This window comes from Dromaius novaehollandiae, chromosome 8, assembly GCF_036370855.1.
Source record: "Dromaius novaehollandiae isolate bDroNov1 chromosome 8, bDroNov1.hap1, whole genome shotgun sequence".
Classification (NCBI taxonomy): Eukaryota; Metazoa; Chordata; class Aves; order Casuariiformes; family Dromaiidae; genus Dromaius; species Dromaius novaehollandiae.
The window spans coordinates 16,400,033-16,423,678 of NC_088105.1; the positions used below are offsets into that span (position 1 = coordinate 16,400,033).

Sequence of the window (23,646 nt, forward strand, 5' to 3'; positions counted from 1 at the left end):
GGTCATAGAGATCCGGGTTTCGTGATTCCCTTGGGCTAAATTAAGGTGAAACAACAGCAAATGGATCGGTTACCTGCTTTATTCATTAACATGAACTTAGAAACAACATTAACTTCAAGGCAGCCTGAACCCGGAAACGTGTAAATGGTCGGCAACGGGTTGTATTGAAATCTTTATAAGAAGAAACAGAGAAAAGGAGTGAAAGACAGAGATAGTAGTCACCACCCTTGGATGCCACCGTGTTGATGGTGGGCACTGCAGTCCTATTCCTAATCAGCAGATTCGCTCCCATGCGCAGTCCACCCTCCTGGAACCTTCCAGAAGGGGTCTAGGGACTTCTCGGGGTCTCTGCCCCCACTGTTGCAGTGTCAAGGCCAATCAGAAAGCAGGACTGTGCCCTCTGCGCCCCCCTCCCCCCGCCATGTTGCCCAACTGTCCGGGTTCCAGAAGCTTCTCCCGGGCAGGGGCAGCCCAGTGCCATGGGTTTTGCGCGCCTCCTTCATGGCCTGCCACCGCCATGCAGAGCTTGCTTACAAAAACTTGTCTTGCGACAACGTATGAGACATTAACAACTAGCATGTCCTTAATGGTCTCTTACAAGGGTCCCTAATTTGAGTACGGTTAAAGTGTACTGTGTGAATGTAGTGATGCTCTTGGGCATAAAACATTTTAAAACTTGATCATGCAGTTTTATTTCTGGATAGAAGGTAGGATTCTAAACAAAAATGCCATTCCTTTTCTTTTTTGACCTTTCCTAGAACTCAGACTGCATACTGGGCTTTTTCGTAAAAACATACAGCTTGTTTGGAAACCTAATTCTTTGCAAAATCAATCTTTTTAGTAGCTGCTGCTTTTCATCACTGTTTTGCTTGTTGGTGGACAGCAGCCCAAGAAAAGATTGAGAATATGTATTTTGAAAAGAGGCAGTGAAATAATAACTGTATAAAACAATATTCATTGAGTTTATTTTGAAATATTGAATTATTTTTAAACTTAAACCAGTGAAAATGTTGCCTGCTTCTTTGTTAAGTTTAAACATCATTAGCAAATCTAACAGCCCTCTTTACCTTCCTCTTTAGATGGATAAATACTCAGTCTGTTGGGTTAATAAATTAATATTATTGATGCTCTCAGGAAGAAAAGCTATTACTATCACATGAGATTTTTAATGCCTTCAGGAGAATGAGACTGCATCTTCAGTGCTGTTGTGTGGCATGCTTATGTTGTAAGAACCGAAGCAGATTTTGTAGTGTATGGTCTGCTGTGGTGTTATAGATGGCAAATGAATAACATGTTAAAAGAGTATTTATACTTAAAATCCACATTGTACTTTTAAAGTTTGTAATGGAAAATCATTATTTTGGCCATTTTGTGAACAGTGTTTCATCACTGCTCGTACTTAAATTTGAATTAAAAAAAAACTTTAGAATGGTTAAATAAAGTACATAGTTACAGTTATGATAACTTCAGAATGCATTTTAAATCAAGGAACTATGCTTTCATGTACATATACTTACATGTATTGTGTATTTGTTTTAAAATGAAAAGAAACCTGCTCTCCATCTTCCTGTTGACATCAAACAATCCTCTGATATGCAAATCCAGCTATGGGGAGAGCAGATACATGGGGTTTGTTTGGATTCAGTCCAAGACTGCAGAAAAAATATATTTAAAAAGTGATTTGCATGTTTGCCTCATTAAAATAAAAATGTATTTTGAAATAATCCCTATACTGAAAACATTTTGGTAAAAATTTTATGGTTGTTTGTGTAAATGATGCATTTTACTATAGCTAACTTAAAAACATCTTTCTCATACTCCTGCATGTCTGTGGTGTACTTCTGCATGTCTCTGTCAGCTTCACAGTGGCACATTTTAAGATAGTATACGAAACTGTTTTTCTTTTCAGAGTGATAAATGTTTGTTTTATGAACTTAGGGTGCATATATATATATATATATATATATATATATATATATATATACATACACACACACCATTAAAGCAGTTCTAAGTAAACTGCTTTACATCTAATCAGTATGCTAGTATTAGTGTTGTTCATACATTTTCTTTGTCTATTTAAAATCTGTTAAGAATTCTTTCAAGAAGAGCAACAGACTTGAGCAACAATTTTTCAGTCTCGTCTTTAGCTGCAAAATTTGTAATGATCAAACTTGCACATTTTAGAATTGGCTGAATTCCAGGTTTTCGGTGTGTATTTTTTTGGAGAACTGTATTATTCAAATGCCTGAATATAGTATTTGAAGGAAGTGTGTGTAGCAGAGCATAATTATGTTTCTCATAAGCTTTAAGAGACCATCAAAGTGTTACCAGTGATGAGTAATAGCTGTTTGTATTGTTTAAACAGGATGGAAAATATTTGAACTGTAGGAGATAGATCAGTATGAAATTTTCAGAAATAGACAATTCTCTTATTCCAGTTTTATGTATTTGAAGATGTTTACGACTAATCCAGTCTACTTTTCTTGTATGTTCTTTGTATGTGAATGTGTGCTGCTACCGTGTGTGTTCTTCTGTTTTGAAGATGAGGATATGCAAATTAATATTGGTGTAAAGAAATTTTTCATTCAGGACACACTGTGGTAGCTACCTTTTGTATCTGGCCTTCATTTGTTCAGTGGCCCACTGATTCTATGCTAGGCTATACTGACCACGTTAATCCTGCTCTGAGGGTTGTTAAATATTGTGTAAAACCTTTCTAGTATAGCAGTTTTATTTTGTTAATGTCAATTTTTGGCTGTTTGTATTGACTTTTTTTTTTTTTTTAATATCCACACTAATGAATTATGTTTTAATATTTAAGGGAAAAGCTTTCTGTGTCAGGCAATTTTCCATAAACCTTTCTCCTTAGGTTGTGAGGTTCTTGTATAAAGTTTTTAATTAAATGGTTTTCTGTTTCTTTTTCCAATCATTTTATGAAAGTTTAAAATTTTAATACTTAGCATCCGACCTTTTTTTCTTTAAGCATTTTAAGAAACAGAAGAGGCTGATACCTGAAAGAACAGTTTGGAAGTACTTTGTTCAGCTTTGCAGTGCATTGGAACATATGCATTCTCGTCGTGTCATGCATAGAGGTAATACATGGATCAGAGATTGTTCATCTTTAATAAACTTTTTACTATGTGAGAATTAAGCTGGTTTATTGCAAATGACACCAAGTAATTGTAATGGAATCAGTTTTGACAGATAGCTAACACAAGCTATGTTTCTGTAGTGTCTTATAAGTAACATGGAAGTGTGACAGAAGTTCGTGCTTGTAGATTTACTTTGCTGTGGTAGGAATTTGTTTGCTGTAATGGCTTGTGATACCTAGCTTTCAAAATGAGCAGTAGTTTTACAAATGATGGAAACTCTGTGGCTGCTGGTGGTGCCTCATCACTTGTTCAATTCATCTTGTGGCTCTTTGTTTTTGTTGTCCTGTCTTTACCCCTTGTCTCCCCCAGTACTGTTACCTGCATTCTTTCACTGCTTTTCATCCATTCTCTTGACCTCTTGAACCTTTTTTCCTAACAAAAGTGTCTGCCTCCTGCCATGCATCCTTGCAGTGACATACAGACTTTTCTCCCTTTGCTAGTGGAGTATGTGCAGGCGTGAGCATTCTGTCCTATCCTCTGCTCCTCTACATTGTTTCCCATCTCTGTGTCATACATTGTCTCCCAACAAATTGCGTAGTTGCTAGCTGTCCCTGTCATGCACTAAAAACCTCTTTTACCCATTTTAACCCTCTTTACTGCTGTCTCCTCCATGCATTGTCTTCATTTTACCTTGTAACTCTGGGTCAAAGAATACAGATTGTAGTATAGCTGCTTCTCCTATGTGCTTGTTTCACCCCTCTCCCTCTCCCCCCACCTCCTTCCTTGGAAATCCCTCTGGCCACAAGTTCTACATGGGCTGTCTTGTCTCTGTGGGTTCGTGTGAAACTGCATATCTTAAGTTTGTAGCTTCCTTCTGCTGGGATGTAAATAGCTGCTTAAAAGCAAAAGTCCCTCCTTCTCTGTTGAGCCCTGCAATTGACAGCTAGAGGTGTTGCACCCTTTGGCAGATAAACTTAGATGCACCTGCCCCTGCAGAAGCCTTTCCCTTGTGAGTCTCCTTTTTTGCCTACATATTTGTATGGCTGTCTGTGAGTGCAGTTCATAGAGAGAGAAAGACATAAAATTACATTTTTTTTCCATAAGATATAATATCTTCTTACAGTAGTTCTCATTTAAACTAGTTTAAACTGAACCAAAATAAACCAAAATAAACTAATTAAACTGAAATATTACTCTCAATTTCTGGCAAATCTAATGATTGTACAGCTACACACCAAAAACAATGACAGTGAAAACTATATTTTTAAGTTGAGCTGATTGCTGTGTTAGATAGTTAGGCAAAGGGTGATCCAAACTCTTGAAAACTAGGTTCGATAGCAGGATAAAAAAATTGCTTCAGTCTTCCTCCCTAGAGCTTGTAAGTTTGTGGGTGGTGTTTTTTTTGGTTTTGTTTTGTTCAGGTGTTATTTTGGAAACTGGAAAATGCTGGCATTCAAAGGATTTTTAACCATTCCTTTTAGCTTACCCATGTCGTATGCAAACTGTAATCTCCTCTTCTCACACTTATGTAACTCTTAAGTTCTGAGCCACAGTGTGTTGCTCTTGAGCTCAGTGAGAGCTAAGGACACTTGCCTCATAAAAAAATCAGGTCAGTTTATTTTGAAGACTAAAAAATCGTAAAATAAAAATCTTTGCTTTTTTTCTCTAAAGGATTGAATTAAACTTGAATTGAATATTACTTGTGAAAAATAACTGTCTGGGGTATACATCATTATATTTCTTTGTTTCTACTTGATTAGCCCAGTTCCACTGATGGGTTCAAATAGCCATTCTCCTGAGTAAGACTTTTTTTTAAAATGCCTGATATTGAAGAGAATCAGTTACTTATTTCAAATAACATCATGCCACTGGAAGTGATGAAAAATAGGATTTAGTGTACACAAAAATATTTTTTGGTCTGTTACTTAAAATAATGAGAGGTTTTCTAGTTATAGTTTGATTACTTAAGTATAGTTTGTAAAGTAATAATGGACTCCTGTGTATGTATTTCTTTTAACTTTTCATGGCCTTTTATTTTTGCTATTCAGGTTGCTAAAGTGATATTCATTCTATTAAAATAGTCTGAAATTTTGAACCCCAGTTTCACTCTTTCTGAACAGCATTGTCAAATTTCATTAATATTATTCATAATTAAAAATCTCTTTCTGTGTATTATTGATAAAGCTGTAGCTTTTCTTGCAATCTCACTGTGACTTCTTTTTTTTCTTTTCTTCCTCTTCCCCCCCCCAGATATAAAACCAGCTAATGTGTTCATTACAGCTACAGGGGTTGTAAAGCTTGGAGACCTTGGGCTGGGACGATTTTTCAGCTCCAAAACCACAGCTGCACATTCTTTAGGTAAGTGAGTGTTTTGTTGTGGGTGGGGAGGGGTGCAGGGATGCTCACTTCCCCCCACCCCCCCCCCCCAAAAAAAAAAAAAAAAAAAAAAAGGTTCTGCCTAGCTAAAGCTTTTTTTAAAAAACAGAATGGTCAGCACCATGGACAAATACAAAGAGCTGTAATGCTGAAGTGTTGTCACAAGTAGAGCTCCTTTTTCCTTTGTTGGAATCATTTAATGTACAGTGCCTGCTCAGAACAAGTCAGTACAATACAGTAGTATTTTCTAGAAATACCGGGAGAAAGTAATGTCAATAATACTGACTCTTTTTAGCATTTAAATTTTAATCAGTGTTGGAAAGAATATGGTAACTTCATGCGCCTCTGTATGGTTGGCGATGTGGTTTGAAAGGGCTAAAGGAGAAGCTTTTCTACCTTAAAAAGAAATCTGGTAGATTAACCTCAAAATGACAGGACAGACTTGATTGAATAGTTATTAATTAGCTTGGGACAACTGTCTCTGCCATATTGACACCCCCCCCCCCCATAAATACAAGATTGGAAAATGGAAAAAAATCACATAATTCTTTTACAGCAATTATATAGTATCATTGCAGTCATTCCCTCCCCAAATATATTAAGGTGAAGTTTCTCTGTATAAGATAAATAGATTGAGGAGAGATCAGATTTAGGCTTTATGGGTTATAAAGGCATTTACTTGTGTGTGTGTGTGTGTGTGTGTGCGTGCACACATGTTCCAAAATGCCCTATTTATTTTTGCTATCATGTAAAAACTTTTCCAAAAACACTTTCACCTAACTCATAGCTTTTGAGTATCATCCGAGAACTTGTGGAATCTATAATGATTAAGAAGCCTTCAAAGAAAAGAAAGAGGATATCTGTCAGATATTTTAAGCCTAAATGCAGGGGGCTGGCAAACTGTAGAATCTAAGTGGAAGTAAAAGAGAAAATCCTTGTAACTAGAGTGATAATCTGCTTTAAAAAGAAATATAAGGTGTAGTGTTTATAGTAGGGTGATGTAGTTTTTTAGCTAGGAGAACAACCTTTTCTTTTTTTTTTTTTTCTTTCCTGAAATGGAAACCCTGAAATGGGTGTTTTTAGTGGTTGCTGAATTCAATCTTGGTCACTGAATGCAAAAGGTGTGAATTTAACTTTGAGACTCCTCAAGACCAGGGCTATTGATGGTAGCATCTAGAATTGACAGAGGACCCTAGCTGATAGATAAAATTGACTCACATACTGTTCAGAGACAATTTTTAAGAAATGACAGTGACCATACTGTGAGCAGGCATTTGAGTCTGTGACTCTTAGGTGTTTTTATATACTTGACAAAACTGTGTAATAAAAAATAACCATTCTTGTGACTTTTTAAGATATTAAATAGTATTTACCATTCCTATCTTAGGGCCATAGGAGGGCACACAGAGAAACATGTTCGTTCAGATGCTGATGGTTCTAATTAGGCGGTGAAATGTTTGACTTCCCGGATAAAAATGTGCCATATTTATCCTCACATCTTGATTAAATTTGTTTAGATTGTCCCAGTTATCAGTATACTATTGAAAAAGAGAGTATTGATGTTCACCATGTTTATAACATATCTGAGATGTGGGTGATACTTGCATTAACAGCCAAAATTTTCAGAAAGGTAATTTTGCTCACCATACAGTCTCTATGTCAAGACCAAGAAGAACTGCTGAGATCTTAACAGAAGGACACAGGTGAAACTTGAACACAGATGCGCTATTTTGAATTAAGAGATAGGCAGGCAGAAGAAGAAATGGATCGGACGAGAAGCATGCTTGGATTCCACATAGAAGTTCAACTGTAACCCTGAAGATGTTGCACCGGTTTGTGGTGCAGTGTATCACTGAGAAAGTACTGTGGTTTGTGCTGCTATGACAGGCCAGTGGCCACCACTGGCAACACTGCAGGATTCTTATTTGTCATAGTTTGGGTCCTGCTAATGCCTCTTAATAAAAAGAGGACATAAACCAGCAGTGCGAAGAGGGGCTGGTGAGAGGGAACTGCTCCTGCCCTGCATTTGCAGGAACCTGTAAATCCTAATCTCTGCTTTCCACTGGGTAAGAGCCCACAGAGAAAGCAAAAGTCAGTGGTGAGGGAAGGGAGAGCTAGACTTATTTTCTCAGGTATAAATCAGAAAGTTAAGATGGGGTGGGGGGGAACCCTGTTTCAGCATTGGGTTATCTTGGCTCCTTGTAGGGGAATGGTTGCAAGGGGACTGAAGACTGACCTAGTCAAAAACAAACAACCAAAGCCCATTAAAGCTGATCTCGTACAAGTACAGGAGTCATCGGGGGTGGGGGAGAGGCTTTGTTTCTAATGTTGGGTTCTGTGTTTTGGTAGAAGAGTGGTTACTTTTTTTCTCCTTGCTGTCCTCCTCTCCTGTTTCCTTCATAATTATGACCTACGGTCAGGATGGAATCTAGGAAAGAAAAGGCTGTGTTTTTACCTTAGACTACAGTAGAAACAGTGACACCCTGACTTACTCTGTCGCTAGCAGAGACCATTTTTAATATTAATTTCCCGTGTAGTTTCTGATGTTGGTTTTCCTGAAATTTCTTTCAAATTGCATCTTTTTATGATTCCATAAACTTTTGGTGCACAAAAATAGTGAATTACAAATATTTTATGTGTAGCAATTTAAACTCGTTTACAGGCTTTATAAAAATTTCAGTAGCAAACTAGATTAAGGCTTTCAGAGATAAAGAAATGTACTAAAATTTTTATTAGCCACTGCTTGTAACTGCTAATTATGAATAATACTGATTAAAATACTTGATGATGGTCCATTTACAACAAATGGAAATACTTCACTGGACAGGCTTGTTTAATGTTCTTAATGCTTTCCATACAGCCTTATCAAAACAGTAGAATTTTGTATTACAGCATGCGTACACCTTTTTAAAGATAGAAAATATTTCTTACAAAAATCTGAATGAAATGGAGGCATTTTGTTTTGCTGATCTGAGACAGACTCATCAAACTTTTTAGCTTCAGAAGACATTATTAGAAAGGTGTGTCAAGAAGAGCATCCAAGAAAGGCTTCTTATTCCTTTGTCCATTGTTGTTGTTATTTTAATGGCTGACTGGCAGGCATTATGCTCTTCAGTGAAATGGCAGTGCTGAAGCCAGCTTATGGTACTGTTGTTAAAATACGTAGCTACAGTTCATATTTAAGTGTCTCCTTAAGGTAAAGGAAGCTGATTTTCCTCTTTGATTTAGATCTGTGTGGGTTTTTTTTTCTATCTTCATTAGTCATTCTGTGAATTTAAGTATTGTGCATATTGTAGTAATCTACTAAAAAACAAAAAACAAAAAACCCCCACTACTTCTCCAGTAAAGTTGTGTTAGATGGCTGCAGTGCGGGCTGTCCAGCAGGCAGACACTGCTGCCATGGTGTGAATACCTTCTTGCTGGGCAAAGTGGCAGATCTGCAATCATCTTAAAATGCTTGAAAGCGAAGGATTATCTGTGTTGAATCTTGGCGATTCTACTGTGGCTTGACAGCTTCTGTCATTTCCAGGGTACTCCTGTTCACAGCATAGAGCTATGTTACGAGGGATTCAACTGTAAAACTCGTGCATGTTGTGGGAAATAAAAATGCGTCACAAAAAGTACACCCAAATACTCTTTGACTCTACTTTTCTCTTTACATATGGATCTCAAATCCTGCAGAGTGCTTCAAAGCTGGTATTGAGGTGGTGGTATGCAGCACCTTTTTGCTGTGAGGAGAACAGGGTGCACTTTCATATTCTCTGCTAAGCCATTCTGATAATCTGTGCTCTCTTTGTGGGAAGGCTGGCAGGGGAAATCTGCAGCTGATTCATCACATTCATCAAAGAAGCTGTTTTTAAAACAGTTTTATTTTGCATACAAAAATCTGAGGTTTCTTACTGCAGTCTGAAAGCTGAAGGTAAATTATTGTGCTGTTACAATGCTACAATATAAAATAACCCAAGAAATTTATGGATTGATTTCTGCAGTGAGACCATCTGCATAATGTAGGCTAGGCTATAGAACTCCTTTGGATTAGTTCTTTATTTTTGGTCCAGTATCCATGGTTGAAGAACAGCCTGTGACTTAGAAATCTGCTACATTTACATTAAAAAAAAAAAAAAAAAAAAAAAAAAAAAAGACAATTTATCATGCCGTTGAAGTTGTTTCAGTAGTTAGTTACCCTCAGTGTTCCATAACTGCAGCTGGCTTGTAGCCTAGTTTGTCTAGCTTTGACCATTCATCCTGTTAAGCACTTGCATGTTGTATCAAGCTGTATGTTATAAGATTCCTATGATCTCATGGATAATAACTCTCTCTTAAAACTTATTTTTTGATTTCTTAAAAAAGTTGGGCACTTAAGGGTTTAAAAAAAAAAAGAAAGAAAAGTCTTACTTGCAGTTCTTTAAAAACACAAAGTTGCTTTTCTGACGTTTATCACCCTCCCTGAACTCTGATAGCTATTGTATTCCAATGCATGGAATTTCAGTATCGCTTATCCTGTTTTTACACAAAATGGACAGAATCAGTCTATTTCTGTTTGATAATGTAACATCTATATAACTGTGGAACACTTGATGAAAGTCTCTGCGAAGTGTACTTAAAGCTTCTTCAAAAAAGAAACGGAGATCTATTTTGCTAAATCAATTTTTTTAACTAGTCTGTTAACATAATGACTGACTCACAGATGTTTATTTTATGTAAGTAGTATGAACATTTACTAAGGCAGTGTTTTCTCCATAGTTTGATAGTACTCAGCTCCTGTGTTTCATGAAACTCTTCCATGCATTATCAATTTTCAGAAAAACTCTCTGCTCTTTCTCAGCAGCCATGCAAGTTACGCAGGTATGCAGGTAATAAAAGGGAACACTCACATCCTAACACCCTTTTTCATAATAGTTTCTTTGCTTCCACCATTTCCATTACTTCTGTCCCCCTCCTTGCAAAAATAGAAAGCTTCCGTAAAGAAACAGCATTTTCCAGATCTGCGGTATCTAAAAGGAAGGGAGCTCCAGAGCAGCAGCAGCAGGGTCTGAGGAAGCAGTTTATTTGACCCCTGGTAATTTTCAAGGAGATTACCATTAAAACTTGCAGATTATCTGAGATGTGGAAGTGCAGTAAATAGTGTAGAAGTTGCAAATTTTATTCTTTAAAATTTAGCTACCTTAATGTGTTACATCTTTGCCTGTACTATCCCACTTCGGTCTTTTCAGATCATTAAAGAAAGTAACATGTCTTTATAATAGTGATGCATATCTCACTTAACAGAAAAAGTAATGATCCAGGAAGAAAGCATGCATGTAATTGAATCTAGTAATTACTTTCCAGCAGTATACTGCTATGTACTGAGGTTGCTCATGGTTTTAAAGAACCATTGCAATGCCTTCAGTATTTTCTGAATGTCAGAATAATGAATCTTTTGCGTCGTGTCCTGTTAAAAACAGTTTATGAGTAATAATGAGGTCTAGATCTTTAGCTTGTTACTGTGATTTCAGTGACTGCGTACTGTGATTTCTGTTCTTCTTCACTTGTTGGCTTCAGGCTGTATTGCAGGCAAGGTGTTACACTAGGCTAAACTCTGTAAAATGATAGCATTTGTTCTTCTTTTTCACTATCATCAATCTTTCACAGTCATATCAGACCCCTAACATATCAGCAGGTTTCCCAGAGCTACTGGTTAAAATTACCTTTGCTTTTGGTAAACTATGAACCTTCAAACCTCTGTTTTCAGCTGCCCCCTGTGGATTCTGTGAAGCCTCTTTCTGGCACATTACTCACCGCCAGTTACTTGCTTTATGTCTTCAAACAAGAAAGGCAGTGATTCTGTAACCAGTTACAAACCAGATTACTGTTAGATTTATTTTTTGTTGTTAAATGAATTCTGCCAATAGAGCATCTGAATATACTAAATCAGTACATTAATTCATAGATGCAAAATACAACTGAAAGTTTCAAAAGGTATCCAAGCTTACAAGTCCCAGGAAAAAACAAAGACTTCAGCAGGGAAGTACTACAAGGATAATAAAAATATTAAAGCTGTATTAAGGCGAATGTTTAATTACAGCTTCCATTTTTAAGATAACTGTACTAAGCATACATTAAAACACTGCTATTGATAGGTTGGAAAAACAGTAATACTCTGTTTGCTTCTAGATACTCTACTAGCTGTGTTGGTGTTGCAGTCCAACCGTCTGTATGCCTGTTCTTTCATTTCTTTCCAAAAAGGCTTTCCTTCTTGGCCATCCTCTGTTGTGGGTGAATATGAGCATCCCATGAGAGTAAACGGTTTTCAGAGTCCTCCGTCATTTTGAGATGCCTTTCTCCATCCCGCTCTTTCACAGCGGGATGCTTCCCCTCGCGGGCCAAGGCTCAGAAGACCCTGTGCCGAGAGGAGCCATGACACACTTTCCTCTCCCGGGCCTAGAGGCCTCCCTTACAAAAGATTTGACCCTGTAAATATTTAGGAGGATAGAAAGTGTGACCCCTGCCTTTGCTTATCTTTTGGAGAATTATGTTTTCGTTTTTGTTAGCTTAGAATATTGTTCTCAATATTGTTTACCAAGAAGGACTTAGTTGAAATTGCAGGTTGCCTGCAGCAGTGGCCTGATGAGTGCTAAGGGAGAGGCGCACTGCCTGGTTTGAGCTAGAAGGCTCAAGTAGGGAACTGACCCCCCCCCCCCCCCCCCCCAAAAAAAAAAAAAAAAAAAGTGATGTACTTTGAGATGTCAGCCTTTATAAAGGGTGGGAAGGGCATGTTGTCAAAACCCTTAGCTTTTGGAAATAATATTATTAATCTGATTATTAAAATTTGGAATAATTTACATATTCATTGTATCTCCATTTCCAGAATCCATATGGAGATGAATTCTGAATAGCTGAAACTAAATCAGAAATGCAGAAAGTGCCTATGATAGTCTCATAACTTGTGTTAAATAAAATCATGTGAGGTTTATACTCTAATTTTTGTGAGAGTGTTGATTTTAATCTCTGGCAGTGTTACAAGATGTTTAGTTTGGAAAAAAGGTCAGTTGTACTGAAATTACTTTAATTCAGTTGGATTTCATCATCAGTAATAAATGCTTAAGAAGTTACTCCAAACAAAATTAAAAACCTTCATTGGTCTGTGACTTTTCTCTGATGTTAGACAGTCACATTTGGGGGAGGTACAGGAGTAATGTTTAAAGACTGTATCAAAATTACCATTAGCATTATTTCTCATAACTTAATTCTTGTGAATGTCTGTCTGTGTGTCTTTCTCTCTCTTTTAGTAGAGTTGGGACATTTCTCAGAATGCATCTCTTCTGAGTGACTTGTGACACACAGATGGGTAGGGCCTGATTGAAATCAAGGGGAGAGAGATCCTGGAGTATCCAATGTAAATTTGGTCTGGGACAGTCGTACTAAATACTGCTTTTGAAGAAGGGCTGTCTCCAGAGTGCACAGCTCTGAGGCAGGATTGCGGCAGGGCCGTGGCGGCAGCGGCCCTTTCCAAGCCCGTGCAGGCTCTGCTTGTGCAGCAGATGGCCATGTTGCCCTTGCATGCCTCGGCTTTGGCTGCGCTCTCCCCTTGGCCAGCCAGCCTGTGCCCAGAGGTGAAGATTCAGATAATGAAACTAAACTGTGTGTGTTTATTTCAAAAGGAGCTTTTTCAGATGTGTGTATTCTCAAAAGGAAGAATTGACAACTCCAAAAGAAAAAAAAAAAAAAAGCCCCCCCAGCCCAATAGAAACTCTAACTATTATTTCTTCCAGCTACAGTGGTGAGAATTTGGAATGGTGATGTTGGAGGTAGTGTAGTACGTTTTCCTCTGTCTCTCTAGGTAAAAAACCCTATTACTTTGGAGACCTTTTTAAGCTTCTTCAAAAGCAAAAACTAGAAATATATTATTGATGGTTTTGATAACTGTCCTGAGCACGAGTTGGAATTATGCATAGTAAAATGAACAATAGGAAAGATACAAAAATAATTGTTTTTTGGCCAGAAATACTGCAGTTTTACTGCTTCATAACAGGATTTCTCATTCAAAAATTCTTCTGTATTTATTGCAGTTGGTACCCCTTATTATATGTCTCCAGAGAGAATACACGAAAATGGTTACAACTTCAAATCTGACATCTGGTCTCTAGGCTGCCTGCTGTATGAGGTAATATTGATAACTACAGTGAACCCAGTAACATTGTTTTACCTTCCATCCCCCAGATTACGCCAACTACTGCTTTAGGATCTGTTTCTGTATTTTGCTGTTTAGAAAAGCATGCAGCTTTGTGGAAAAGCTACTTTTCAGCTATCATGTCTTTTAAAAAATATATTTAGCAATGAGAGGTCTTAAGGAATTTCAGCATATGAACTACTTTATTTGTGAGTTATTAGAGGCTTGCCTCTTACTGGGCTTTCTACAAAAAATTGTACAGGAATTTGTTGAAGATTGGGCATAACTGAAGGATTAATAAATGAATAATCATGGGCACATGTAAAAATTATTCTAGGTGTTTTAAAGGGCTTGTGCTGTTTATATGATTTTGGTAATAGTGAGTTGAGAAATTATAGGACTGACTTGAGCATGTAGTAGCACTCGCTAAAACTGTGATATAATTATTTTAATACAAGCTTAGTTTCTTTAAAGTTATCTAGAACTGAAATAATATTGGGCTGCTGTGTACTTACTACTACTGCTTGGATTAACTTTCAAGATAATAGCTTTTACTGCTGAGACGCATCTTTTTCTCGTTCTCTCCCCAGTTAGTTCAACTAAAATTATTTGTTAATTTCTGTGTTAATATAATAGAAATTGTTAGGGAGCACTTATGTAGGTGTAAATGGTATTGTGTTTTGAAGGGGAAAAAAGATACAGGGCAAACTCAAATGGTGGCTAATAATGAAGGTGTGAAGGATAGGAGGCTTCTAAGGCCACTACATCTTCAAAGTTCTTCGCGTATCATTTGTTGATCGAAAGGCTAAACAGTTGTGTTGAAGGATGCTGGTAACAAATTTCTTTGCATCGTAGTACTGGTGGGGGAATCTTCCTGGTCATCTTCCAAATAAAAACCTAATATACCCAACTCACTCTTCCATCTACCTAGGTAAAAAAACAAGCCATCTGCCTCAGTGAGTCAGCACAGCTCACTTAACACTATCCAACAGGATCAGCACCTCCGGTTCCATTAGGATTTTGTAGAAAACTTTGGCATCCTATTAAAGTTGTATGCCACTAGTAGGTGAATTGTCTTCAGTAATATTTAAAATATATTTTATATCAAACATGTTACTCCAAATATGAAAAGGGCTATATTCCAGTTCTGAAGAGTTTACTGATCTATGTATAGCTGTTGCTCCTAAATCTTTAGGACAGGTTATCGGAATTAAGTGTGATACCTGGTAGCAAGTATTTACAAGTTTAAATCCTGAAGTGAAACTTAATTCTGTACTGGGATTCCTTAATACCGACCATGGCAACTACCCTCAATTTCAATGTTCCACTTTACACGCTTGCACAGGTAGAAGCCTAAAGATAGCAAGTATTACTAGTAGATGAGACTATTTCAACATTACTACCTTTTTTCCCCTTCGTTGGTTTTCTTGAGTATTGTTTTTATCTCAAAACAAACAAAAAACCTTAAATAGCTAATTAATATACAAAGTAAACACTGTATTTTAAGGTTAAATTTTCTTCCATGTTATGAATTAAGATTGCCAGATGGATCTCAATAATAGTTATTTTTCTTCTAAAAAAAATTATTTTGAGCTTGCTACTATGCTGCTGCATACATTATATTAAAAATTGTATCTGAATTTTGAATTTTTCTTTTACAGTGTGGAAGATTTTAAGTACTCTTACTGTGGTGGTGTGTGTGTGTGTGGTTTTTTTTTTTTTTTTTTTTTTTTTTTTGACATTTTCACCAGGATGCTATTTAAGTTGACTTTTTTTTTACCTGTACTTATTTTAAGAATAGAACAATTATTAGGATTCTTATGGTTGAAATGTCTTGTATAATTTTAGTATACAGCAGTGTCTTCAACTACAGATTTTTACTTTCTGGGGTGCATTTATTCTGTTTAGTTAAATTGCTAATTTACCAGCCCTTTTTGATCATTGAGGTGTAATTTTGAAATTTTGGGTATAGTAAGCTCAAAATACATGCTTAGCATTTTTCTCATTTTTAAAAAAATTATTCTAGAGAGGTTGCCTAAGGTTCTTCAAGTCATGCATGGACTATGACATTGGTGTGTTTATTATCAGTGCTGTTTTGTGCTGGGTGTCTTTTTGTGATGCATGTTATGTACATTACCTGCATTTTAACATATTCTATTGTATTGATTTCATGTTAATATGTGCTCTGGATTCTCTCCAACTTGATTGGAGAGAAGCTGTGGCATGTTTATCACTTTTCAATGCATGCTTAATTGCCATTAAGCTCTTCTCAGTTACATTTTAATTAAAGTTTAAACTAATTTGCTATAATTTGTTATTTTTAAAAATTATTATTTCTAACCTATTCTGCAGTTTATTATTCAATGCTTAGTAACATGGGCAGTAAGATTTTTTTTTTAAGTGTATTTTAAAGTCTACTTTTCAGAGCCTCAGATATTTCTGAAACCTCAAAAACACTACTACTGGAGTTTTAATTGATATGCAACAAAGTAGACTTTACTAATTAAAATCAAGATGCTGTGCTTTTGCTACATGGACCTTTACATGGAAAAGTAGGTTTTACACATTTCCTTTTATTGTTCAGCGTAGCAATTGCATCCTTACAGGGTTGTAGGTTGGTGGCTTACAGTTCAAAAAAAAAAAAAAAAAAAAAAAAGAAAAAAAAAAAGAAGAAGAGAGAGAGCGAGCGAGCTGCCACCAGCCCTGAAGACAGACAGTGGGCTTTCGTCCCGCAGACACCCCCAGAATACTAATCAGGAAAGTCAGACCCTGGAGGTCAGGGAGCAAGTCAATCATTCTAGCGATCGTCTCAGTGTGGAGGATCAAATTAGCCTGAAAAATTCAGCTGCTGGGAGGAGAGGGCGAGCAGCTGTCAGGGGCAGCAGCGAGATGCACTAATGAACCAGATGAATAGTGCAAAAGCTTGAAAATAAAAACAGGACAGTTGACATTTTTCATCTGTCAAAGCAGGAGATGCATGAAAATATAGTATTCCTGTTTTAACTCCTTAGGGGACATTCAGAATTTTTTTTAACACTCTGCAGCATTCAAACAAAAGTACTTTTTAATGAACACCTAGAGTATGAAATGACTATCTATGCATTTATTTTGAATTTTTGCATGCATACAGACTCTGCAGTTGATTTTTATTTTATTTTATTGTGGTTTTTTGGTCTTTAGCCTGCATTTCTAACATTCTTTTTAAGGTAAGAGACAATGTCATGTACATCAAAAAACTAACAGCATTTTGGCAGTACAGTTCTAGAATTTGTGGGGGGAGTGGAGGACTGAACTGTAGCATTAATTTGGGAGCTTTAAAATAATTCTTACTTGAAGTTAATATAAAGAATAATACTGAACTATTTGAGAATATTTTATCGGGTAAATGTATTTTAGAAGGTTGGTAGTTTTTTTCCCCCTGTATTTTTTCCTATAATATCAGTGCTTGGACATGAAAGAGTTAAAGTGATATCTGGAGGACCACAAGACAGATGAGAGCCATTTTCAGCTTGTCCTGTCCCTGTTGAAGCTCACTGAGTAGCACAGCATGGACTAGCGTGTTTCACACACACTCTGCCTGTCTGGGGAATGTACACATTGTCCTTCCAAAATCAAACTTATTAGCACTTGTAGAAAAGGGTGACTGACTTTGGGGCAGCATTGCACTCAAAGCAGCATTCGTGCTGCTGCGGTTCAAAGGCTTAGAAAGCCTTTGAACAGAATGGAGAGATCTTAAAATGAATTTTTAAATTTGTAATCCTGCTAACCATAGCATTTGTTTCCACCTGAAATGTCAAGTTTGTAACATTGTCTGGAAATAAAGCATAGGTTTACTAACATCGTTTTTAATTTGATCATTTATTTAAGTGTTCTCTACCAGATAATTTTTATTACAGCTGGGAATTATAGTTATGAATGCCAGCTGAGTTCTGCACTTCTAGTGAAGTTTCAGGATATAATAATAATTTTTTTAAGTATTTTGAAATAACATACTGAATCATGAGTGTTTTTTTTAGAAGTATGGATGAACTTATGTTCCTTACAGCTTTCCTTATTTAAAAAAAAAGAAAAAGAACTGTGTCAAAGTTTAGTGTAGTAGCAGAAGAAGGTTACAAAATCTATGTTATCCAGCATTTTCACCATAGGCTATTGCTTTAGATCAACTAATGTTTTCAGGTAAATGATACACTTTTTTCCAAAAGGTCTTTAGAAAAAAACTTTTTCTTTTTTACTTTTTTTTTCTTCCCCCCTCATCTTCCTTAGTGGTACAAGGACTCCCCACACTCACAGCAACAGCTGAAACTATTAATAGAGCATGAGGAAAAATCAAATAAAGTAGTGTTCTGGTGTACAATTCATATATGGCAATATAGGGATTCTGACAGGTACTACTGTGCCACACAGAATAAGTACACAAGCTGGTTATATTAATAGTTTCAGAACTATTGTTTTAGCACTTTGACCAAACCGAGCAGTGAACAAAAGTCATTAAAAATCACTTTTGACGTACTAGTATAACAGCTTTTATGGCAAAACAGGTCTATTTAAAAGCACAAAAGAAAAATGTATATTTTCTTTAAACAGATGGCTGCACTGCAGAGTCCCTTTTATGGTGATAAAATGAACTTGTACTCCCTATGCAAGAAGATAGAACAGTGTGACTATCCACCTCTCCCTTCAGATCACTATTCAGAGGAAGTAAGTAATATTCCTTTTCTTAGGCCAGATTCTTGTTTTATTTAAGCTGGCACACTTCCAACTCAGTGAATGAAGTTGTGTGGTTTTATATGACTTGAAGATTATCCCCGTAAGTGTTTGCTTGAACTTGCTCAAATGTTTGTCTCAAAACAGCTCTCTGATATGATGTAAAATTTTTTTGAAATAATGCTGGTAACCTCATACTGTTAGCTTCTTCATTTCATTGATCTTCCTCGCAAGTATGACAAAATGCAATGGCTTTCCCAGAATGCACAGTGATAGGTACTGCATGTTGTTATGGGATTGAGTCTTACATCTATATTATGGTTTTCTAAAAGCACAACTATACAAGTTTATGTTGCACAATAAATTAGTACGCTAGCCTCTCTTCTCTAGAGACTAGCATTAAAATAGATCTAATGTAGCTCAGTAGTAAAAATGAATTGTTAATCCCCATTTGTCTGCATTATAGAACTACGATGTACTTACTGTTCAATACGATTGAACAACAGTTGTAGTTTTGCAAAAAAAGAGTGGCTCATAAGCACGCTAACAAGAAATTTCAGAGAAATATAGAAAAACATCATACAGATGAATTTGAACAGTACACTCAGTATGTGTATCCCAACAGTGTTTGTTTTAAGCTGGTACATAACAGCTCTTTACTGTCAAAAGCAGGGGGGAAAGGGGTTACTTGTCTGTGTGTTTTTTTTTTTTTTTTTTTAAACTATAAAGTGAAAGGAAACAAAATAAAAGAAACTAAATATTTTTCTTAACCAATGTAACAGGGTGAAAAATTATAAGTGCTTGCTTCATGTTCTGAAATGCCAGTTTTGAAACATTTTCCCATTTAGAAAAGAGCAGGGCAAACTGATAGAAGCTGTAAACCAGAGAACAGACACTAATAACCAATTCTAATTGAATTCAGTGTACATGAATTAAAGATTACTTTGAAAAAGTGGTAATAAACATGATCACTGAAATACTTCTAATAAACATAAGGTGTTGTGCGATTTTGCTTCTAGAATAGGGGTTGTAATTCTGAACCTCGAATCTTTTTGCATTCAAAGACAGTGATTGGACTATTAATAAAAGAATACTGCCCAGTGTTTTGTTTTGTTGTATTTACAGTGCTGGTTTTTCCCCTTTTATGAAACAGAAACTAGACTTAAAGATAATTCAGTGACTTTTCAAAGGATGAAATTATGATCTATTGTGTAATTTGTGCAGTATCTCTTTGTGAGTTTTCCAGTTAATCATTTTACCTCAGCCATTTTTAATTATTATTTATTGTAGACGATAAATATGGCAGTTCATATAACCAGCTTCAGAACTGGAGGCCTAGAAATACAGTAGGGTGTGAACAATAATGCAAAATGATAGCAAGAATGTCAGGGGCCGTTCTTTGTTGTGTCATTCATGCTGTCTTCCTTTTTCCATGAAGCGCATGAATATTTCACATATCTGCATCCTCATCCTCTATTCTTCTTGACTAATTTTCAGACTGTCTGAATTTGCATTTCACATGGTAGCTGATTAGGAGATGCCGAGTGCAGCAGTGAAGCCTCAGCAGGCGGTTACCATGGTGACCTTCAGCAGGATTTTAATGATGATACCACTAGTGGTTCGTTGAAGTTGGCCTGCCTGCAGGGCTACTTCGCTGCAGCTAAGTGTGAAGCTGGATATGCGGCTTCTCAGCCAAGGGGCAAATATCAAAGTCTGGCCCAGATAGAAGGTGTTAGAGTTTGGGTAGGAAAAGAGATGCCACCTTCTACTTACCCCTCTATAGTTTCTAGTTTCGAAAACAGATGTGTAGCACAATGTATTACATTTCCTTCTCTTCAAAGTGGGCAGACACTCTTGTAATTTGAATAAATCAGTTGTTTCTAAAACAACTTGTCTTGTGTGTATTTTATAACTTAATGAGTGCTGTGCTTACAACTGTGGATGTAGTTACTTAACAGGAGTAATCAGCTGGATTATATATAGAATTAATAGACGTGTATTAGTAACATTTTTTTTGTTCTGAGATGAAGATTTGTATCTGCTAAATGCACATGAAATACAGGTATGTTCATTAATTGTTTCACCAAAACATGCTTTTTGACTTGTACAAAAAATACTGTGCTGACTTTAAACTGCTTGGGGGGGACAGGCAAGCGTTATCTGTCATATTACCATAATGTCCTAAACATTTTATCTGTGCTAGAAATTTATCTATCAAACCTTTAACCAGGATGGAAGCACACTCAGTGAGCAGTGAAGTTCAGGGATCACTGAACAGTATAACCTGCTGTATATTCTGTAACAATGAATTTGCTGAAAGAATAATTTCACTGAGCATTGATCTCTGCATCTTCTGATAACTGCTTTGATTACAAAATAAGACATACTTTTTAGAGAAACTTCCTATAAATAAATTTTGAAGAGTTTTAAGATAAGTAGCATTTAAAACTGTATCATTTTGTTGTGTTTGTTTGTGAAATTCCTCTAAAACTAACTTTTTTTATTAATTCATCATACTTGTGTTGTTCCACAACAACGTGACAGAAAGATGCAGCTTAAGACGGATGGATGGATACATTTTTTTAATATATGCCTTTGATTAGAAATCCTAATATTCTAAGATGCTGACCATTACAGTTCCACAAACTTGCTTCAGCACCACAGTGACAAGCCAAGATTTTCAAGTGTTTAACAGCCATGGGTATCTTAATTTTTGAACATTCCTTAAGAAGCCCTGGTATTCAGACTGAGTGCTCAGCATTTACTGAATACTCTTCACCTTTAGGAAGTTTAAGGTTGGAGCTCCCTTCCCATCCCTACCCCCAATGAATACTTTTTAACTCCTATTAGCCAATATTAGTATCATGTTGTTTTTGTGATAGGGAAGACTGAAGAACTTCATCCTTGATTGAGGTGCTTTTCCTCACAAGTCCATAGCCAACCTCCCCTCCTGATATGAAGGCTGAAAGAGCCAGCAGGTCTAGAATTACAGCATTACTTGCCAGTGTTCCTGCCAGCCCTGAGAAAGGGCTTTGAGGAAGTCTCCTATTCAGAGTAACAACATGTTTTCTCATCCAAAATTTTCTATATGAAAATTCCTTCTTTTTCAGCTGGCTAACAATGCAAAGTACTTGCCTGTCATAGTTTTTAGCCTTTCTCCCCCGCCTCCTGCTGACTTGAGAGATAATTATTTATTTTGTAGCTGAAAAACCTGCTAAAGTTAAAGGAAGTGTGTCCTGCTGCTCCTATATCAGGCTAAGCTCCAGGCTAAAGACAGTCATTGTGCAAAGTGTACAGAGGAGGTTAAGAACAATAAGCAGCCAAAGAAGTTTACAGCTTGGGGATGCAACAGGAGGTCCCTCCTGCTCGGTTATAAGTCTGTTCTGCCTATTGGCCAGTCTATGCCAGATAATAAAACCCTACTGTATCTCTAACTGTACTCTGCCTTCAGATTCACAGTGCTGCTTCCCATGATACTGTCAGGCTCTTCTGGGTCATCTGAAATTATATCAATATTAGAGAGGTTGACAAAGAGATTTCAGATTTATTGAAATGGATATTCCTGTAGGAGGTAAAGAAATAATACTGTAATCAAGTATTAGCATCCAGGATGGTCCCAGTCACAGTCCTAAAAGATTTCTGTGTTCCTATGTAACTGTTGTTTTCATCCTGCATAGAAAAATTACTTCAGTTTATCCCAAAGGTTTGCTATTCAATAACAACACTCAAAGGAGCTTCAGGATTTTGAAATTTTTCGGGAGTTTGCCCCACTGTTGCCCAGAGTTTCAGGCATAATCAGATGAGCTTTCTTGCCCTACAGCAGAAATTCTGGATTGGGAGGAGGAGACAGATTTAGCAGTGTCAGCAGCAACCAGCATTTAAATATTGTTAGCCAAAAGAGGTCTGTGACTGTATTGCTTATTTAATTAAAGTATTAGTGAAGGTTCATCAGTAACTGAGCTCACCTCTTGCATTATGTTGAAAAGAGAATTTTGAAGTACACTGATTCAGTGATCGTCCCTTACTATTAACATATTCTTGTAAATCCTTTCTTCCATCCAAACAATAGTAGCTACATGTGCATTTTTGTTAGAGTAAAAAAAAAAAAAAATTGCAAAATGCAGCTAGTCATGACACCATGTAGCTGTTCTCCGCCCCCCCCCCCCCCCCCATGTACTTAGAGTTAGCAGGGCCTAAAGCACTATGTGCACTTCTGAATAATGGTGCCATTTTTTGCTAAAGTGCCTTCCTAAGAAATGAATCTCCATTGTCATTTTTAAAGCTTTGAATTGAATGTGCTGTAACACAAATAACAAAAGTAACTCTGGAGGAAGACATTGTGCTTAATGACTTAAAACAGTTTGAGTCTAAAACTGATTTTTAGATGGAAAAGTTCAGCTTGAAAAACAAAACCGGTCAACCACAAGCCAGCACTGAAAAGCCATAAAGTAGGCTATTGGAGGTAAACAAGGCCTCTTATGCTTTTCACAGGTAAATCTTTTGAAGATCTACTTTTATTTTACTACCTACAGTAAAGTTATTGCCATACAGCTAATTTAAAAAAAAAAAAAAAAAGGTGTTGGGGGGAGTACTGTGTTTCCCTCCTCTTCAGTGATAGATTTAGAGGTTTCAGTCCTTCAAGTCTTTGTTAAGACTTACTGTATGTCTTTCTGTTGAACAGACAGAACTCAAAACAGGTGAAGATACAAGTATACTTATTCACAAGATTTGGTGTCACCTTCCCTGGATAAATTATGTTTGTATTCCCTTTACAAAATGTTTACTTATTTGAGTCTAATTTCAGGATTGAGGTTTTCAGATTTTTTCAGTCTTTCCTGTTTGCCATGCAGGCAGTCTGAGCTATTGCACAGCAAGCTGCTGTAATGTGTCTGTTGCTTAATCTGTGTCCCACCTGCTTATTCTATGTGAGATTACCAATGCGTAATACAAATATGCGAAGTAAAACAATTTTTATTTTTTACAATAGTTCATGATCTCTAGTATTCTCTTCTCCAAATGATGCACAGTTGATAGTTTCTCTTGTCTTTTGTTTATGGCTGCTAGAAGCAATACAATTTTTGTAAAACTCCATGATTAATATTCACATAGCCTGTCTATTACAGATTATTTCAATTTAATTCGCCTATCTCTCTAATCCAGCAATCTGACTATTATCTTCAGAAATAATAATACTAAACTCCTTGCTAAAGAAGAGGAGTGTTGTAGTGACATAATTTCTGTATTGTTAAATGTGGAAAAACCCGCACATTGTATACAATTCAGAATGTTTGTGCAAGGGTAAATGAACAAAGTTTTAACTGG

At 36.5% G+C, this 23,646-nt stretch overlaps 1 protein-coding gene across 12 annotated transcripts in view; it reads left to right on the plus strand.

Annotated features, from left to right (window-relative positions):
• NEK7 (NIMA related kinase 7) overlaps positions 1–23,646 on the plus strand; it is a 78,742-nt gene that overhangs the window by 45,359 nt on the left and 9,737 nt on the right. For 11 of the 12 annotated variants that reach the window (XM_064515769.1, XM_064515773.1, XM_064515768.1 and 8 more), the window contains 4 exons: positions 2,987–3,095; positions 5,346–5,453; positions 13,520–13,614; positions 18,205–18,318. In XM_064515769.1, the coding sequence (XP_064371839.1) occupies positions 2,987–3,095; positions 5,346–5,453; positions 13,520–13,614; positions 18,205–18,318 (426 nt within the window). The remainder of the gene's footprint in view (positions 1–2,986; positions 3,096–5,345; positions 5,454–13,519; positions 13,615–18,204; positions 18,319–23,646) is intronic. The other variant, XM_064515775.1, reaches the window with a different exon arrangement.